We start from the raw sequence: 19,542 nt of genomic DNA, 5'->3' as shown, positions 1-19,542 counted from the left end.
CACCCCAAAAGCCAAACCCCACTCTAAACCCTTCATTTAACTTATATTTACATGTCAAATACATATGCCTTTACAACGAAATTCGTTGTAAGGCTTGCATGGTGAATGCATATGTATTGCAATGGCATTGCGGAGTAATGGCAAATGCTTTGTATTGGAATGTGGGGTAATGGTATTCGTTGTGAAACGTTCGTTGTTATTGCTGTTTACCACCCACACTACCTGTACATGTCTGTTTCAGGGTATACTAAATGCACAATAACCTGTCTGCGTTAAATAAACTCAGCAACCATCGGTCACCTTATCGTTCAAAAGTTGGAAAATACATAATCAATATCCACTCATGTTTGCACACAAGTGTAAAATGAACGAACCTGGTTTCTTGTAGGTGACATAAATGTATAATCCGATGACTATGACGTAAGTCAGCAGGGCTGCCCACCAGTTGATGACAAACATAACTCCACAACAAAGTAGAGCTCCAACTAAAGATACCCACATGTTGTAGTACTTAAAAGCTGGGCGCCAACCTAAAAAACAAAAGCACAATATCAAAAACACATCACAAAAATAGCAATCAGCCTTACTTGGTGAGAAGAGTTTACCAAATCTAACTGAAATTCATGCAAAACGACGCAGAACAAGTTACTGTAAGAGGAAGGTGATCAAGTTACATGGAAAGATTCCTAGAAAAGTGCACACAGGCTGGTTTGTTTTGGATACGTTAATCCCAGTGCACTCTTCTCAGTTGTATGAAAATGTGGTGCTCTACCATTTCCAATAAAACTTCACCCAACAATTAACAAGCACCGGCAAAGCTAATAGGTGTGTTTTTTGTTAGCTGAAGTGTTTTATTATAATTGGAAAACTTTGCGTGTTTGGCCTTGGCTGTCCTAGAAAAAAACTCATACCAAAGCAACAGCAATGAAGTTTGGAGTCGTGACCCTTCGCTAAACGGACTGCATTAGCAGAGCTGTACCTCAAAGGACAGCATCAAGAGAAGGTATCAATATATAAGTTTATCCAAACAGCAAACAGTTACTAAGCAAAAAAGCCATAAATCAAATCTCCATACACATAGAAACGTCACTACAGTTTATTCATAGGTACAATAACTAAAACTAACAGTCCAGATCCTATTTAGTCGTTAGGAAATAAGTCACGAAGAGGCAAAATGAGTTAGTATTTACATGCAACCGCAAATCACTACACTTATTACTTCACGTTAGTTTGCTAAAACAAATGACCTTCAAAGAACAGAAACTTCTTACCTGGGGACTTGGCAAGCGATGCATGGAACACAGAGAAATTAATTAAGGCGTAAGAAGCCAAGAAGAAGTTTGAAATTATCGGAGCGATTACATTCAATTCCGCTGAAAGAAAAATTACAACTGTTCAGGGCACTGTGACTCATTAATTTGCTGTCATATGACTGAAAACCGATAATTCGTTGAAAACCACATTTTCAATATTAGAGACTGTAAACACACTAATAACTTTGAATTACTTGAGGATTTGTTCAGAAAAAAACAAATATTGCTTGCATTGGACAAAACATGTAACCATAGGATGCATTTCACAGGTGGGGATGCGCCATTTTGGTGCCCGAGATTTTTGTATTTTTTACGTAAAGATTACTCACGAAGGGCCTGATTATGACGGCGGTCGGACGAGCGTCCCATCACCATCTTGTCCGGAACGGGACCTTCCAACTAGCTGTCAGTGGTCCCGCTATTGGGATTAGGATGCAACTGCCTTCAAGGCGGTCTTCAATCTATATATTTTATATTGCGGTGTGTGCTGCCGGCTGCAGTCCAAAATAAACACATTGCACATATCTCTTTACTATGCCTGCCACATGGTGCAAGGATATGTAGGGGGCACCAAAGGTGTCCCACAGGTCCAATTTCGGCGGGCAAGGGGGGCCCGCAAGTTACTTCCTGCCTGCCTTTTCATAGCAGGTTAACAGCCATGAAACTGTTGGCGGAAAGGGACATTGTTATACCTACGGCGGTGCCTGAGCAGCCACCGCCGCTGATGTAGGGCTTACAGTCCCTCCAACGCACTGATGGGCTCCTTGAGCCTGTCGGATGTGTGATGGTCAGTCTCTCCGGCTTGCCCTCCATCCATCTACCATCATAATGCAGAAGGCGGTCATGCAGGGTCTGATGGCAGTGGGGCCCCCACCGACAGTGGCGGTCCCACCGCCATCGTAATGAGGCCCTAAATATTTTTAAGGACAAGTTGATGATACTCATCCGTAATTGGTGTTGAAACATATTGTTTATAACCATAGCATTGAAATATTTTTTTGTATTCATCTACAGTCTTAAACATTAAATATTGTAGCAAGAACTAGTTACTTACCTGTACACTATGGTTCTCCAGTATTATCTTTCATAGATTCACATGCTTGTATCTTCCCCGTCGTCATGGTGGGAGTCTCCCGGTAAATGATAACCATAGCAGTAGAAGAAAAAACTACCTGGAAGCCATAGAGCAGTGAAACCACTAGGCAACCTCTCCTCCTCATTATGTGGCCCAAACTACAGCCAATCAGCTGCCTGCACCAGCCTACACCATTCCCAGCAGAGCCACCATACCTCAGATTTCCAACAGCCTAAGAGTGAGCTATGCAGGAAACCAGAGATAAAAAAAAGGTGGTCTACCTAATAGAAACGGGGAGGCGGGCGGGCGCATGTGAATCTATGAAAGATAATACTGGAGAACCATAGTGTACAGGTAAGTAACTAGTTCTTTCTCCAGTATTCAATCTTTCATAGATTCACATGATTGTATCAGAGTAGATAGCAGTCCTTGTAGTTGGAGCGTTTCTAGGCTAGACCCCTTTCTTTTCTCTGGGCTTTGTGCCATAAATTAGTTTCAGAAAAAAGAACTCATTACGAATTAAAAGGTAGTAACAACCAAACATAGCTATTCCAGATATTAGCATAAAGGGAAAAAACATTATATATAAAAAACCGTAGCATAAAATTCATAAACATGTACCTTATTTAAAGAGATGTCGCAGAACTGCCTGTCCCACTGCCGCATCTGCTTTCCATTCCATGTCCAGACAGTAATGTTTGGTGAATGTATGAACATTCGACCAGGTTGCTGCTCTGCATTTGTCTGGAAGGGGTATTCCTGCTAGCAGTGCAGAAGACGTCGCCATCTTCCGTGTATCATGGGCACGGACTTTCATGTCGAGAGGCCTTCCTGCTTTCTCTTGACAAAAAACAATGGCGGATGCAATCCATCTGGAGATGGAGGAACGTGAAAGGGCCAGACCTTTTCTGGGCTCCGAGTAGGAGACAAACAGTTGGTTTGCTTTGCGAAAGCTTTTAGTCTTCTCAATGTAGAACTTTAGGCATCTGCCAATGTCTAAAGTATGTAGAGCTTTTTCAGCTGCTGTAGAAGGATTTTTAAAATATGTAGGCAGGATCACCGGTTCATTTAGATGAAAAGACGGAGGTATTTTAGGGACAAATTTCGGATTAGTCCTTAGCATCACCTTATCTGGCCTGAATGGAATGAAGGAATCCTGTATAGAAAAAGCTTGGATCTCGCTGACCCTCCTGGCTGATGTGAGTGCCAGCAGTAATGCTACTTTCCATGACAGGAATTGCAGCTCAGATTTGTGGATCGGCTCGAACGGAGCTTTCATAAGTTGTGACAAGACTGTGTTAAGCTGCCATGGTGGTGGAGGATGCTTAATTGGAGGAAACCTTCTGAATAGTCCTTTTAAGAACTCCTTGATTAAGGTCAATTGTGGATGAAGTACTTGGCCTCTGTTCATGGAAATCAAATCCCTGGTTATTGGGAGCTGTATTCTTGGCTCCACCGACAATTGTAGAAGCTCTGTATACCAAAACAGCCTCGGCCAGGCTGGGGCTATTAGTATTATTTGGCAAGGTTCTGATCTCATTTTCCTCAGTAATCTGGGAATTAGGGGAAAGGGGGGGGAAGGCATAAGCAAACATCCCTGTCCATCGGAGGTGAAGAGCATTCCCTCTCGAACCCTGTTGAGGGAACCTGCTGGCATAATATCTGCACTTTTTGTTGCTCTGAGTTGCAAACAGGTCCAGACATGGCTTGCCCCACACATTGAAAATCAGAATCAGCTGGACTTGACATAGTTCCCACTCGTGGCAAAAGTCGGATGACCTGCTTAACAGATCCGCTTTTGTGTTGTCTACCCCTGGAACATGTTCCACTTGCGGCGTTATGTTCTGACACAATAGCCATTTCCAGATCCTTTGTGCCTGAATCGACAGGAGTTTTGATCTCGGTCCCCCCTGCTTGCGCAGGTAAAACATTGTTGTTGTGCTGTCTGTTCGCACTAAGACAGATGAACCTTGGATCCTGGGAAGAAAGGCCTGAAGGCCCAGGAAGACGGCTTTCAATTCCAAGAGATTGATGTGAAGTTTTGTCTCTTGAGGAGACGAAAGGCCTTGAATCTCCAGGTCTTGCAGATGTGCTCCCCAACCTCGTAATGAAGCATCGGATGTCATGACGTAGCTTGGTGATGGAGGTTTGAATAACAGGCCCTTTGTTAGGTTGCTCCTGATACCCCACCATGACATTGCACGTTTGATCTGACAAGTTATGATCAGCTTGTCGTCGAAGGAACCCAGGGCATGGACCCATTGTTTGTCCAGGGCTTCTTGCAGCGGTCTCATCTGTAAACGGCAGTTGGGAATCAATGGGATACAAGAGGACATCATTCCCAGTAATGACTTGAATATTCTGATGGAAGTGAACTTTTTTGTTGCCAGTGATGCAGTCAGATTCAAGATTTTTGTTACCCGTTCTTCTGATGGGTAAGCTTTCATTTCCTGTAGAGTACAAGTCAGAAGAAAAAATGATTTTTCTTTGTTTATCCGAAGGCCTAATCTTTGGAAGAGATCCGTGCACATCCGTAGAGATCTGTGTTGCTTGGAACGATGGTCCTTTTATTAACCAGTCGTCCAGGTATGGGAAAGCCTGGAGACCTTGCTGCCTTAAATGCGCCGCTATTGGAGCCATGCATTTTGTGAATACTCTGGGGGCAGACTTCAGGCCGAAAGGCAAAACTCTGAACTGGTAATGGCGCCCCGCCACCATGAACGCAGACCGTTCAGACACAATAGCACTTGTGACTGATATTGCCTTACATGGCCTTCATCTTCGTAATAGTGGCTCCACCCACATTGGTGGACACACCCTAGACCTAATCTTTTCCTCTCTCCCTAAAATCTATTGTCATCCCCCAAAAGATATCCACTGGTCTGACCATAAAATGTTAGATTTTTTCTTCCTGTACCCCCCTGAATCCACTAATCACCATATCACCCAGTCCATTAAACGCAGACCATGGCATAAAGTCACTCCTGCCGGATTTACTCAAGTCTGGAAGCAGCCAGTACTCTTAAACTCGGATGACATTGACACATCCCTCTCCAAGTTTAACGCCACTCTGGCGTCTGCCATTAATACATTGGCCCCTCAGAAAATTGTTAAGCAGCCAATCATGGCTAAGAGAGAAATATGGTATACTGAGGCCCTCAAAACAGAAAAGCAGGGATGTAGGAAACTAGAAAGGCGCTGGAGACGGACACGTAAGGAGGAAGATAAGGAACGATATTTGGTAGCTATGAACACCTACTACAAAAATATCAAAAAGGCGAGGAAAAACAGCCTCACCTCCCAAATAACAGAGGCAGGCAACTCTACCCGAGAACTATTTAGGGTTATAAAGACTTTTACTAACCCAGCAATCTGTGAGAGCCCTGACTTTTTTTCCCAAGACCTTTGTAACAAAATCTCCCAATTTTTTTAAGATAAAATTGAGGGGATATATAAGAAAATCATAAACATCTCAGGTCCTTTACAGACAGTGGCTTCTGGAATCTCCCCTATGATGACCACTGGGAATACTCTTCATGTAATTCCAGAAATAACTTTACAGCAATTGACCACTCATTAATAAAATGAAGACCGGCTCCCCCAACGACTTGATTCCTGCCAAAACAATCTCTTCCTTGACAGAATCTCTAGGCCCCTCCATTCAAAATCTAATAAATCTCTCTTTTGCCGAAGGAAAACTCCCACAACATTGGAAAGAAGCGGTGGTGAACCCCATACGCAAAAATACCTCCCTACCCTGGTCAGTGCTCTCCAACCTCCGTCCTATCTCCCTCCTCCCCTTCATTAGCTAACTGGCTGAGAAACACGTTAATACCATCATTTCCAGCTTTATAGAGGCGACAGGGGGCCTGGACCAATCACAATCTGGGTTCAGGCCCAACCACAGCACTGAATCAGCCCTCCTCTCGGTGACTGACAAGATCAAAATGTCACAGGACAGAGGGGGTTCAATGATTCTAGTGCTGTTGGACCTGTCCGCGGCTTTTGATACCGTGTCTCATAACATCCTTCTCAGCTGTTTGCAGGGAGTGGGGATTGGAGGCTTAGTATTATCCTGGTTGGAGAGCTTCCTTTCCGGGAGGTCGCAATCTATCAGCCTGGGCCCCTATCGCTCCATCTCAAGGGTGCTCACGAAGGGGGTGCCACAGGGCTCTTGCCTTAGCCCTACACTGTTTAATGTTTATGTGGCCCCCCTTGCTGAGATTGTACGGAAGTATGGGTTCACACCGGTCTCCTACGCTGATGACACCCAGCTCCTCTACCCTTTCAGCTCCCTTGGCCCCAAAGTCAAGGAAAATTTCGCTGAGGGTATGAGGGCAGTGTCACACTGGATGGCTGTAAACTGCCTCCAATGTAACGTTGCAAAAACAGAGATTATGCTCTTCGGCAAAGCAAGTCTTCTGTGGTCCCCTGACTAGTGGCCGCTGGATCTAGGTCCAGTTCCAACATCAAAGCCACATGTCAAAAACCTAGGGGTAAAAATTGACCAAAAACTGACCCTTAAGGAGCACACCAATCATATTGCAGGATTGTGCTTTCACACCATTGGCCTCTTAAGACGAGTCTTCCCGTATCTCCCCGATACCTACAGAAAGACACTAGTACAGGCCCTGGTTACTAGCCGCCTGGACTACTGCAACGGCCTGCTGACACTTGCTAACGCTGATGCAGTGGGCCGCTTGCAGGTAGTCCAGAATACGGCAGCTAGATTGGTTATGAGCGCACCGGTCAGGACTCCCTCTAAGCCCCTGTTGGAGGAGCTGCATTGGCTCCCTATACGGCAACGAATCAGCTTTAAAATGTGTTGCACGGTTCACAAGTGCTTATATGGAGACAGTCCTAAATATCTTTCTCAATCACTGGAGCTGTACCAACCTAGCCGGTCACTTCAGTCAAGCAATCAAGCCCTTCTGAAACCCCCTGTAACAAAAAAATCCAGACAAGGAGACCGAGCATTTTCTTCAGTCGGCCCTGCTCTGTGGAACAAGCTTCCCATTGAGTTAAGAATGACCACCAACCACCTGTCTTTTAGAAAGTCACTAAAAACTCTCCTCTTCCGGGAAGCATTCCAACTCCACTAATCACCGCAAAATATCTGCTATTGTCTTGGTGAGCAAAGCGCGGAGATACCCTTATGGGATTGATTCCTGCGCGATATAAGAAATTAAAATAAAATAAATGAATCGCAGATACTTCTTGTGTATCGGAATGTGGAAGTATGCGTCTAACAGGTCTAGAGAGACCATGTAGTCTCCCTTGCAGAGCAGTAGAAGAATTTCATGTAAGGACAGCATACGGAAAGAAATTTTCTTTATGTATGTGTTCAGATCTCTGAGGTCCAGTACCTGCCTCCATTTTGATGATTGCCTTTTCCTTATAAGGAAGAAGTGTGAATAAAAACCTGTTCCCCGCTGGTCTGATGGGACTTCCTCTATTGCTCCTTTCAGTATGAGTGATAAGATCTCTGCTTTGAGAGCTGCTATATGTTGATGAACTCTGCAGAGAGGTGAACGATTTGGAGGCCTTTGTGAGAATTCCAGGGTGTGACCCTGTGTAATGATGTCTAATACCCATCTGTCCGATGTTATGGACTGCCAATGCAGGAGAAACAGAGAGGTAGTGGAACTGGTCGATCTGAAGTGGTATTGGAGGCACCTGAGGAAGATCACTGTCTGCGACCAGAGTCTTGCTTCCCTCTGGCGGCGGACTTTCTTCTTCCTTGTTGTTGGAAGGAAGTGTTCGAGGACCGATATTGCTGGTTGGAGGAGTACTGACGGTATCCCTGTTGGTTGTAAGGTTGGTACCGATTAGATTGGTAAGAGGAACGTTGCTGTTGAAAGTGTCTTCTGGATCCTCGGCCACGAAAGGACTGATAACGGCCTTGCTGTAATGATCCCAAGGATCTAGCAGTATCAGTATCTGCTTTTATCCCCTGCAACGCCTCATCGATCTGTTTACCAAAGAGGCTTTCGCCATCAAATGGCATGTCCAAGATTTTAGACTGGACCTCCGGTCGAAAGGATGTAGATTTGAGCCATCCTTGCCTCCGTAGGGTTACCGCCCCAGCCATCTTGCGAAAAGCTATAGACGCTATATCCATTGCCACGTCTATGGACTCCGACGCTGCTCTGGCTCCATCCTGTAAGATGGTAGTCGCCTCCTCTTTCTTGTCCTCTGGAAGGTGCGACAGGAATGGTGCGATGTCAGACCACATCTGTCTATTGAACCGGCTCAGAAGGGCCATTGCATTGGTTGCTTTGATGGAAGCTGCTGCCATGACTGCAAAACGTTTACCTATGCCGTCCATCTTCTTGCCCTCCTTATCGGGAGGCACCACGCATGTTGCCATTGGGTTCTTGGAGCGCTTCTGCGCTGCTTGAGTCACAACAGAGTCTGGTCGAGGATGACCAATAAGACATGCTGGAGCCGTCTCTATAGCGCGATACTTTTTGTCCAGCTTGGATATGGATCCTGGGACTGAGGCTGGATTCTTCATCAGTTTGAGTCCTTCATCCCAGATATGGTCAATAATTAGAATGGCTCTTACAGACTTCCTGGAGGACTCCTTGAAGTCGTAAAGGAAACATTCGCTTTCCTTGATTGGCATAGTAAGCTTGAATCTTTTAGCCGCTTTTTCCATCAAATCGTGAAAACTGGCTATGTCCTCTGGTGGAGAGCTTGATTGAGGCAAAGGTGACACCGGGGATGTTGAAGCAATATATTGGTCCCATTCATCTCCAACCCCCTCATCCTGAGGAAGTTCCCCTTCATCCTCTTGATCGTCCTGATCGGAATCATTTAAGTCATCACGAATTGTAATAACATTTTGGACCTCCGTCCGAGGAGGAGGAGGCGGCTGAGTCAGGGGTGTCTCTTTTGCAGGTTGAGAGACTTTTTCAGTGGCCACGGAAGCATTATCTTCCGGAAAGCGACGGTAATAGCTGTCAATCATGCTTCTTAGGTCTGATATTAAAGAAATAGGCACCGACATGGCCTCTTCCCGCGCAGGCGTATCCACTTCCTCTTCATCCTCATAGTGATAGGCCTGGTGAAATGACTCGTATCTCATCTGGCCTTTGACCGGCCGATCTGTAAAAGTGAAGTGCTCCTGGCCTCTTGGTGGTCTTCCTCATCGGAATCCTGATGTTTAATATGGAGCTGCGAAGGACTGTAAGCAACACCATAGGATCCTTCCTCCTCTGATTCCTGGCAATCCAGAATGGTAGAGGGCAGTAGAGGTGAAATCTTCGGCGTGGAAAACTCCCCTTGACGGAGCAATCCTCTTTATGGAAATATAGGTTGAAGTTATCTTTGTTGGAGATGGCATCGTCGACGGAACAATCATCCGCATCGTCGACGGGATACTCGTCGACGAAGGTCTGGCACTCACCGTCGACTGAGTCGTCGTCGACGAAGCTGTCGTCGTCGAGATTGTCGTTGTAGTCGACGAGATGGTCGTCGTCTAGGTCGTCGGCGATCTGACTGGAATTTCGGTAGATTTCGTCGACGGAAGCGACGACGGAGCCTTCTTTTCGGAGGAAGGCTTTAGAGGAGTTGGAGGGAGTGAAGTAGAAGGTTCACCTTCCTTAGTTTTTCCTGCTTTTTGTTTCCTCACATCTCCCTTTTCCTCAGAGGACCCTCATTTTTGTTTCTTAGAGGTGTGTCCCTTAGCTTCTGAGTCTTGAACTTTCTTTTTCTGAAGCTATAATAAGAGGCGCACTTGTCTATCCTTCAGTGTTTTGGCAGAGAAGGTCCGGCAATACTTGCAGTCCTTAGGAATATGCTTAGGTTACAAACAGTACAAGCACTCTTTGTGAGGATCTTCAGAAAACAGTCTGGCCTTGCCACAGGACCTGCAAGCTCTGAAAAGGCTCTTCTTGGAGCTTTCAGACATTTTAAATGAAATGATGCTTGACAATAATAGAACAGTACCTGTCTTCCAACTGTGAAAGGTCAAAAGTTCAGTGAAGAGAGAATAAACTGAGCAGAGCTCAGGGAGACTCCTTCTCACACGAAGACGGTTGGAAATCTGAGGTATGGTGGCTCTGCTGGGAATGGTGTAGGCTGGTGCAGGCAGCTGATTGGCTGTAGTTTGGGCCACATAATGAGGAGGAGAGGTTGCCTAGTGTTTTCACTGCTCTATGGCTCCCAGGCAGTTTTTTCTTCTACTGTTATGGTTATCATTTACCAGGAAACTCCCACCATGACGACGGGGAAGATACAAGCATGTGAATCTATGAAAGATTGAATACTGGAGAATTCTAGTTATAATTTGGTCAAAATGAGTTTAAAACTATTTTTATTTGAAAAAAGTCAGGATTTTGCGTACCGCTAAGCAGCATCCAGTCCTTAAATACATCAGACTATTGATTTGGATCCCAGCAAGGAACTATATCAGTAAAGCATCCTTGTGGCCTACGAAATATGGTCTAATTATCTTAAGCCTATACACAGCACAGAAATCACTTTAGCTTTATTGGTATTTCCAAAAGTATATTTCTGAACTGTTTACAATAAATATTTTAGCTGTAAATTTACCAATGGCAATTCACTATGGCATACCTTCTCTTCCTTACTAAAATAGGATGGAATGCCTCCAGTACTTCTTAAAGAGGTTATGATAGTTGCAAGTGATGTTTGGTCACTCTCACTAAGCCCATACTCAAACATTGAAGCCGACAGGGCTAATGTGATCTAAGATTCTAGAAGTCCCATTATATTTTGTGTAATGCAGAAGTGTTTTTGAAAAGGTGTCAAGTATTCCCATATGGGAGAGGGTGAATAGGGTAGAAAATAAAACTGAGGTTTGAGTGGTGGAAGTGGCAGTGAAAGGCAACATAGCACCGCTGCTTTCATATTTAAAGGGTATGAACTGCACTGTGCAAAGGTGGCCAGTTTCCTAGCCTTGTATATGCAAAAGAGGGACTCAAATGTACCAGTAGATCCACATTGTATCAAAGGATATCCCCCTCCTCTCTGTATGACAAGAACACTAATCTGAAATAAGTCTGCACTGATGTTTTCACATCTCCTTGCTATGATTCCTTAATAAACAACGGGATCCATTTGTTAGCGATTATACATACTATCCATCTAGCACAAAGAATAAGCAAAGGGTAAATGTATGAATGGAGTAAAAAGAATACCAGACAATATACTTAATCTAGATCTTCACTGTGCTATTAAAAAACATACTTACTAGGACACTGATGATTTTATTGATATTTTATCAACATTTTAGCTGTGGTCATTTACACTTCAATGCCTTTGTGATAAATTTTTTATTTAAACAAATTTGATGTTGTAAACTGAAAGTTGATTTGATGTTATTATAAACTACTAACCGATTAAAATGAATCCTAGTGCAATGAAAAATGTTAGAAGATAACCACGTAGAGGCTCATTGTTCTTTCCGTATCCTTTTCCAAAACCCTGGATCCCTGGGTATATGTTGTCTTTGCACAATGCCTATAGAAGAAAACAAAGGTGCGTTTTACATCTCTATTTACATGTTTATTTGGGTCGTTCTTCATTTCAACTAGGGAGGAATTTCTAGAAACACAACTGAAAAGAGAATATAAAGATAACAGTAACCTCAAAATATGACTCCCATTTTTCTACAACACTCCTGTAATGGTGGACAGATGAGAATTTATTTCTTTAACTGAAAATGTAGTAATGCAAATGCCAGCTTTCAAACCCACTCCTATAGTTATAGGTTTGCTGTTTATATAGCCAGCAGTTTCAATCTATACAAATAAATAGTCCACAACAGCACACCTACTATATATCTGATGTACTTTGTTCATAATGTACTTAAATTATATTGCATCATATCAAAGAAAGAAATATTTATGAAGGGCTACTACGAACTGAAAAGGTATCATGGTGCCAGCACAACAAATCCCTTGGGTAAAGCTCAACCACTAGATCACATTAGATAGGAAACAGCCAGGTCTCGAAGAGTTTTTGAAAGTCGTGAAGTTTGGGCACGCTCTCAGAGAGCATGATCTATTGTTCCAATATTGTCCTGCTCTAACTGAAAAGGCACAACCACCTGCTCTCACGTGGATGCTCAATACTAAACAGGACTCATCAAAAACTATTAAAACCTAATATATGTCAGGAGAAAGTAGCAAGACAATGTTTTTGATTTAGAAATCTCAGAGACATTGGGTCTTCGAGATACCTCAGTTTCATTTAGTTACTTCTGCGCTTGTTTACTACTTGAACGGACTACCTAAAAAAGTGGCCAACAAAACCAAGTCAATGTTTTAATGTCATTTTAAAGTAAGACAGAGTTGCGTAGAAAGCTCTGTAAAGGGATAGGTAGGAAGGAAGATGGCTGATAGGTAGGAAGGAAGATGGCGGATTGATTCCGCGCTAGAGAATGTCTCCCTCTGCTCTCTGCACGGGATCCAGGGAGAGCTGCTGATTACCCACCCGCTCCCTCCAGAACAGATGGCTAAAAAAAAAAAACACAGCAACAACAATTCTATGGCGGTGTTATCAAATTGAACTATACTTGAAAGCTGATACTAAGTGAGCAGTGGTAGTGATATCTGAGAGCTGATGTGCCGGAGCGGGAGGCTTCAAAACGCAATCTCCATGGGCAGAGAGGCGCTGAGGTTTTCGTTAAGGCTACCACGGCCGTCACTTTCTGAATGGAGGAATCCCTTACAGGCACGTAGGAAAAAACAGGAAACAGCGGCATTGTTGGAGACTGTGCAGGTGGTTAAAATGGCCCCCCAGCGGTCCGTGAGGGGTCATGGCCATATGGAAGCACTCAGAGAGGCATGACCAGCCTTTGGGGTGCAGTGCAACGGAGGAGGCAGCGGTGATGGGTCTATGGAGGTGCTAGCGGACCTGGAGATAGCGCCTACTACAGGGTCAAGTACCTGCTCTCAACTGTGGAAACCAATTCTTTGTTTGCTACGTTCTGGTAGAGCAGCAGACCTGCTCCGGTCCTTTGGCTCTGAGACTGCCATTCCTGGTCTTGAAATGGCAGAGGTGCTCAACGCCACCGTACAGGAGGGCTGGGAGGACGAGGAAAGATCGTAAATTTGCTCAGTTATGCGATCATCCCCTGTCCCTGCCCGAGATTGTAAGGGGACCAGCAAAGAAGCAGAGCAGCTGGTCAAAGCTCAGGGTATCGGTGCAACAGTACGAAACACATGAATAGAAAGAAGAAAGATACTCGTGAAGATAAAGAGACAGATAGTGAAATGGCAACCGGATTTGCTCTCGATATTTCCGAAATTAATGTATTGGTCTTGGAGGATATTTTGATACAGTTGCAAAAGGGTCTTCCCTATACTGACGCATGGTGCGGAGAAGGTTTAATTAATACTGCAGTTGAGGAAACTGAACGGGTTCGCGGTCCCATGAATATTGGGATGAATGATGACGTCACAAATGCTGAGCGGTCATTACTACCTTTTTCACAGCTCATCTGATGTGATGAGTGATAATTGGTTCTTGTGGCCGAGGTTTAGAATGGAGTGAAACTTTGTCAGTGGATGGTAGGACTTTGTCTGAAAAGAAGGCCATAAACCCAGTGAATTTGTGGACTGATGGTTCAGGAGATCTATTATTAGATAAGTGAATGTTTTTATAGATGTACTTAAAATGTGCTCCATTTTAGTTGAGAGAACAAGATTTACCAGGCATTCCACAAATTGACACAATGGTTTGCACAGGCTGATCATGGTCCTGTTGTAATTTATATACTGAGGGCGTTCAGCAATGCAGTAACTTTATAGATAACGTACATACAGGGCAAACTTTAAGGCCAACAGACTCATGTTCAAGTAAGGAGACCCATGGATGAATCATAGCCTCTCACAGTCTTTCTACTGTTGGAGATATATAAGGCGCTCACTCTCTGCCACCTATATAGTGGGGTGGACTGACTATTGTTTGAGCCGTGAAGAAGTCCTGTGTACGAAACACGCGTCTGCTGCCTTTGTGATAAAACTGTCCACATCATATTGTACTGAACATTAAAAAGAAGGGACTGTTACAAATGAAAAATGACTCTGAACTGTATCTTATCAAGGACTATTGTAAAAGTACAAGTGTGTGCTTCAGTGTAATTTCTGCAATTTGTTTGTACTGTGGAGACAGCTCTGGAAAACTTACCCAAAGTGGCTGGGTGCCATCACCAAGTTAGCATCACAAATGGACTGCCTATGGTTTATCCTGAGCAATAGCCTTCTTGATAGTTGCTTTAACAGAAACTAAGAAATTAACTTTGAATACTATATAATTGATGTATGGACAAACTGCATAGCCACAAACTTTCTTGTTGTAGATTTACTTATTCTTTGGTTTGATGGCTTCTATATTGCTTTTCCTTATTATTTAGTTAGTACTTTGTGTTCTTGCTGCTTTCCTACAGCTTCATTCAGTGCTGTTCCTTAATGCTTCTACACAGATTCCTTACTGCTTTAAATTAGAAGATCCCTGAATTGATACTTGATGTATCGCCGTATCTCCAGAACCAGTATGAAATAGTCATGCGACCCCAAGGAGTCCTCAAATCTGTAGCTCAAACTTAGGCGTTTGATGGTCCAAGGCACACAGACCAGTGACAACAGTACTAAAAACTCTAGCAATTAATGGCATACTTTGTGGCATGAGAGACCTCTAACATCGCCATCAGTGGCAATTTAGAAAAGCTGGTTCAACAAACATAGTAATAGATGGATAGCTGGAATCCTTCTGAGATTACCTTAAAGATGCGTGTTCAATATCAATATTGTGACATAACCGCTGGAGTGTCAGCAAAGAGGCAGACTGGAACTTCCCTTCCTGGAATATTATTTTGCTGCACAATTGCAGCACGCACTGGTTGGACTACCATGATAATTGGGAACAGAGATTATTGAAGGACACTTGCGTTGGGAACTCCTTGCCTGAGATGCTGGTAAAGGGGACCAAGGCCCCAATCTCCTTACTTGAGATCGACAGGAGTGTGAGGTGTGGGACAGCATAGCTCAGACAGTGCTCCATATGGGCCAAACATGAACATCTGGGTGATACACCCATTCAAAAACATAGAAAGCCCCATGTCCTTGCATGAATGGCAGGTCAGTGGCGGTGATACGCTGCAGGACCTTTACCCAAATAACAGACTTATAACATTGACCAATGCCAAGGAGGTGTTCCCACTCAAGAGTGGGCAAATTTTTACAGTTCTTCAAAATAGCTGCCACGGCTAGAGAAATCTGGACCTAGAAATCTGGCTTATGTTCCCAGAAGTGCCACAATCCTCCTAGACGCTGGAAGCTGTATAGGCCTTGTCAGGAGGCAAGAAAAGAAACTGATCCCACATATATACAGGGCCCTGAGGGAGCATGCACCTATGGCTAAACTCCAGGTGCAACAAAAATGGGAGGCAAACCTTGGGTTGCCCATATTTGCCCAAACCTGGGAGACCATTCTCAAAGGGGTTAAAACAGTCTCTACTAAAGCAAGACTTAAGCTGTTGCAACATAATGTGATTCATCAGGTGCATCTCACCCCTAGTCGTTTACAGGTTATAATCCCAGAATGATCAGTAGACAGCTCCCTCTGTGTGGGGCGGGTGGCAGACTTCCTGCACAAGCTCTGGAGTTGGACCTAGATTGAGGATTGTGTTCAGTTCTGGAAAAACTGGGCACAGTCACAGGATGGGAGATCCCCAGGGAGATAGGTCAGTGCCTGTTGGGGCTGGTCCCCTTCAGAAAAACAATTACGGAGCAGAAGGTTCCTAGGTCTGGGACTTGCACTAGCAAAAAGTAGGATTGTAATAGGATGGCTGTCTTCCAGGACACCAAAAGTTGAGGACTGGCTGAAAGGTAGGGATGAATGGCGAGCGGTGCCATAAGAGGAGGACATGTAAAGATGGAAAAATCGAAGGTGACAAGAGGGCCTGGGCGGCAACGCTAGCTAAGCTACTGACTCCTCCAGATGAACTATCCCCGTAGATCCTGATTTAGAGAAGGCAGCAAGCCGGCAGGGGATAATTGGAGGAGGTACACCTGAGGCCTAATGTTTGTGTCTAAATAATGATGTTAATTTAGATTGTCTGCTCTACTGTTATTGACCAATGGTAAACTGGAGTACTGTTGTTGACTATGCATACACTATGATTGAGCCTTTGCGGGGTGGGAAAGAAGTTGTCAGGGGTTTTGTATACAATTGAAATATGGCATGGTGCTTAATTGATGTTGTTGCTGTATTTTTAAAATGCCAAAAAAAGACTATACAAATGTATTAAGTTAACTTAATAACTGTGGAACAATTTGAGGTGCTTCTCAATTTCATGCTTTTATTCGGACTAAAACAGAGCTACTGTTTGCACTATAATTAATGTCAGGTGGTTTCACAAATGAACTTGTGCAATTTACATCAGGAATATATATTTCATGGATACCTTGAGTTGGGAAGATTTGGAAATTCTCAAATTATGTTTCTGAAGCACAGACTGTTTGACACATTTATTGACTGTACATCAGTAATGCAAAAAATAAAAAACTACAAGAACTGTAGGTCTTCCGCTGTTATTCATTCAACCAACATGCTATTATGATCATGTTCAACAACTCATTGCCACATTTGCATGTGGAAGACTGAACCACCTCTCCTGCCCAGCCATTATCTGGGTGAACTTCACTATTACGGATCCTGGCAAAACTCCTTCAAAACCGCCTAGAATTCAAATCACCACCATGTGTACAACGATTTTCTACTTTTTCTCTTAGATCAATTCATTTCCATGTTTTTTGTCAAAGAACATCCTTCGACTTTGCAACATAACTGCTGTAATCAACAACATTGCATCTTGTTTTCACTCTTCAGTTCTGCTTGCGAGTTTGCCAACCTTAACTCTTAAATTTAGTGACACTCTTCCATTATATTACAAACACAAATAATGGTGGATTAACAAGACCATGCCTAATTAAGGAGACTCTTACAACAATGAGTGCCAATGCTATTCTGTTCCTATCCAACAATCTTTAAAAATAATTTTCATTAAAGTGATTTAGGACAGCAATTAAAGATTAAAATTATTTTGCAGGTGACCTCAAATGTTTGATAAGCAGTTGTCAACTAGGCTATTTCAGGTTGAGTGTGGTTATGGGGCGGTGGAGCACCTCAGACTAAACAAATACACGTTACCTCTGCTACTGAAACTTTCCCTTTTTTCTATGTATTACTCTTTCCAATCATAGACTGACTCTTTGATGGTTAATAGCTTGCGCTCAAGCATCCAATCAAAATATTCATACATACATTTTTTTCCTGCTAAAAGTCAAGCGCACAACTGCAAAAGGTTTAATATGAAAGAAGCTAGTCTCCATGAGCAAAATAAATATATCTGTGGAGCCATGCATTATAACACTATGATTACGTATAAAGTTGCCTTGTGCAGCGCTGTGTGTATCTGCAGAGCTACTTGAAGGCAATATTGATTCGGATGTAGTAGAAACTCACTTTAAATAATTTACTGTTTTGATTAAGGTTGCCAAGCAGACTGCAATGTAAGCAGTAGCAACAGCTATAAGGATTAAAACGGAGGCAGCATAATAAACTAAGCATCGCTCATTCGAGACTCAATGCACACGTCCCATTTACTCCAAAACAGACATGAAAATGTAAATAAAACCTTCCTTATTTAATTTTTTTTTAAATAACACGCTAAATTTATTGAGATACCATTGCCTATTTAAAATGTTATTGATTACATTTACATAAAAATGGAAGCGGTTGAAGCGAACATACCTGGAAGACTTTGGGAGCGCTGACTAAAGATGCCAATGCAGAGGAAAGCGTGGCTGAAAATATGCCAGCAGAAATCAGGGGTGCAAACCCTGACACCATGCTCATTACCTGCAAATAAAAAAAAACTGAAAATAAGGTAACAACATTTATCAAATTATTTTTAACTAAACATATATCCAGTTCTTCAGTAGTTCTTCCTGAAATACACCACATTGTAGCAAACCCGTTTTCGCTCTCTTCATAGCATTTCCACCAAGTACTAAGATAAATAATAATGGAGAAATGTATTTGGGACAGTTTCTATATATTAGGAAAAGGAGCACTTGCATACTTAAAGTAAGTCTGACGCAGCCTTTACTAACTTAAATGAGATACATTATTCTGTAAAACGTCATTCATGATTTGCAACAATGATCTATAGAACGCCTAACGTAGAATTCTCACTGTATTATACTCTGAAGATTAACTAACCACCAACACATATGAAGCCTCTAACTGAACAAACATTTATTCATTCTCTCCATCTCCTCACACCCAATAAAAACGTCTTGGAAGGAGGTCTGTAAAGGTCTTCCTTCACTCTGGAAGCCTAAGATCACATTAGTCAACACAGAATGTGGGATAGGTTGTTGAGCTAATGTGCCTGATGGAGGTACTGCACTGATCAATTTCAAACGAGAGATAAGAACTGTTTTGAGCCACTGAGTGATATGGTGCCTGTAACACTGATCAACACTTTGATATTTACACAAGTTAAAATCATACAAAAAGTATGAACAGAGAATCCCACCACACCGGGAGCTACTGTACTGGTGAAATACTGCTGCAGACCACCACCACTTGCAGGTAACAACTGGTAAAAACAGGTAAGTCCATCAATTGTGCAAAGGCTAGATCTATGCTAGGTAATTTGGATATTCACAGAGGCCAACGTTACACACTGTGAACTTAAAGAAAACATTTAATGTCAGTGGCTATCCTGAAAATGTGGCATAGATCAAGATTCAAGAATCAAAAAGAAGCAACCCAGGGTTAGAGCATATGCCTCTTGCCGGAATCAATTCAGGGTCCATAAGAGCTACTGGGCTCAGCAGTAGGTAAGGCAGTTTAAAAGCAGTACCAAGCCTTGAGGTGTCACAAGGGTGGCAGATTGCATGACTTCTTTTTTTTGTTGAAATATTTTTATTTTACAGTTACAATGTTCATGGTTAACAACAGCAAAGACATATTTCATCTTTCAAGGCTCCTCCCCCGATATTCCAGGTAACAATCCCCCTCCCTCCTCCTCCCAGTCCACCTCCAGATCCTAGTATTTTATCCACGGTGCCCAAATCATTCGAAATTTCCAAGGGGAGCCCCTAGCCT

General features: G+C 43.1%; 1 protein-coding gene across 1 annotated transcript in view; it reads right to left on the bottom strand.

Annotated features, from left to right (window-relative positions):
- SLC12A2 (solute carrier family 12 member 2) overlaps nucleotides 1-19,542 on the bottom strand; it is a 439,949-nt gene that overhangs the window by 171,164 nt on the left and 249,243 nt on the right. The window contains exons 11-14 of the mRNA XM_078675608.1: nucleotides 18,178-18,285; nucleotides 11,754-11,877; nucleotides 1,272-1,373; nucleotides 375-530 (exon numbers count right to left, since the gene is read on the bottom strand). Of these exons, the coding sequence (XP_078531734.1) occupies nucleotides 375-530; nucleotides 1,272-1,373; nucleotides 11,754-11,877; nucleotides 18,178-18,285 (490 nt within the window). The remainder of the gene's footprint in view (nucleotides 1-374; nucleotides 531-1,271; nucleotides 1,374-11,753; nucleotides 11,878-18,177; nucleotides 18,286-19,542) is intronic.

The sequence above is a fragment of the Lissotriton helveticus genome, chromosome 2_1, assembly GCF_964261635.1.
Source record: "Lissotriton helveticus chromosome 2_1, aLisHel1.1, whole genome shotgun sequence".
NCBI lineage: Eukaryota > Metazoa > Chordata > Amphibia > Caudata > Salamandridae > Lissotriton > Lissotriton helveticus.
This window is presented reverse-complemented; position numbering and strand designations above follow the sequence as displayed.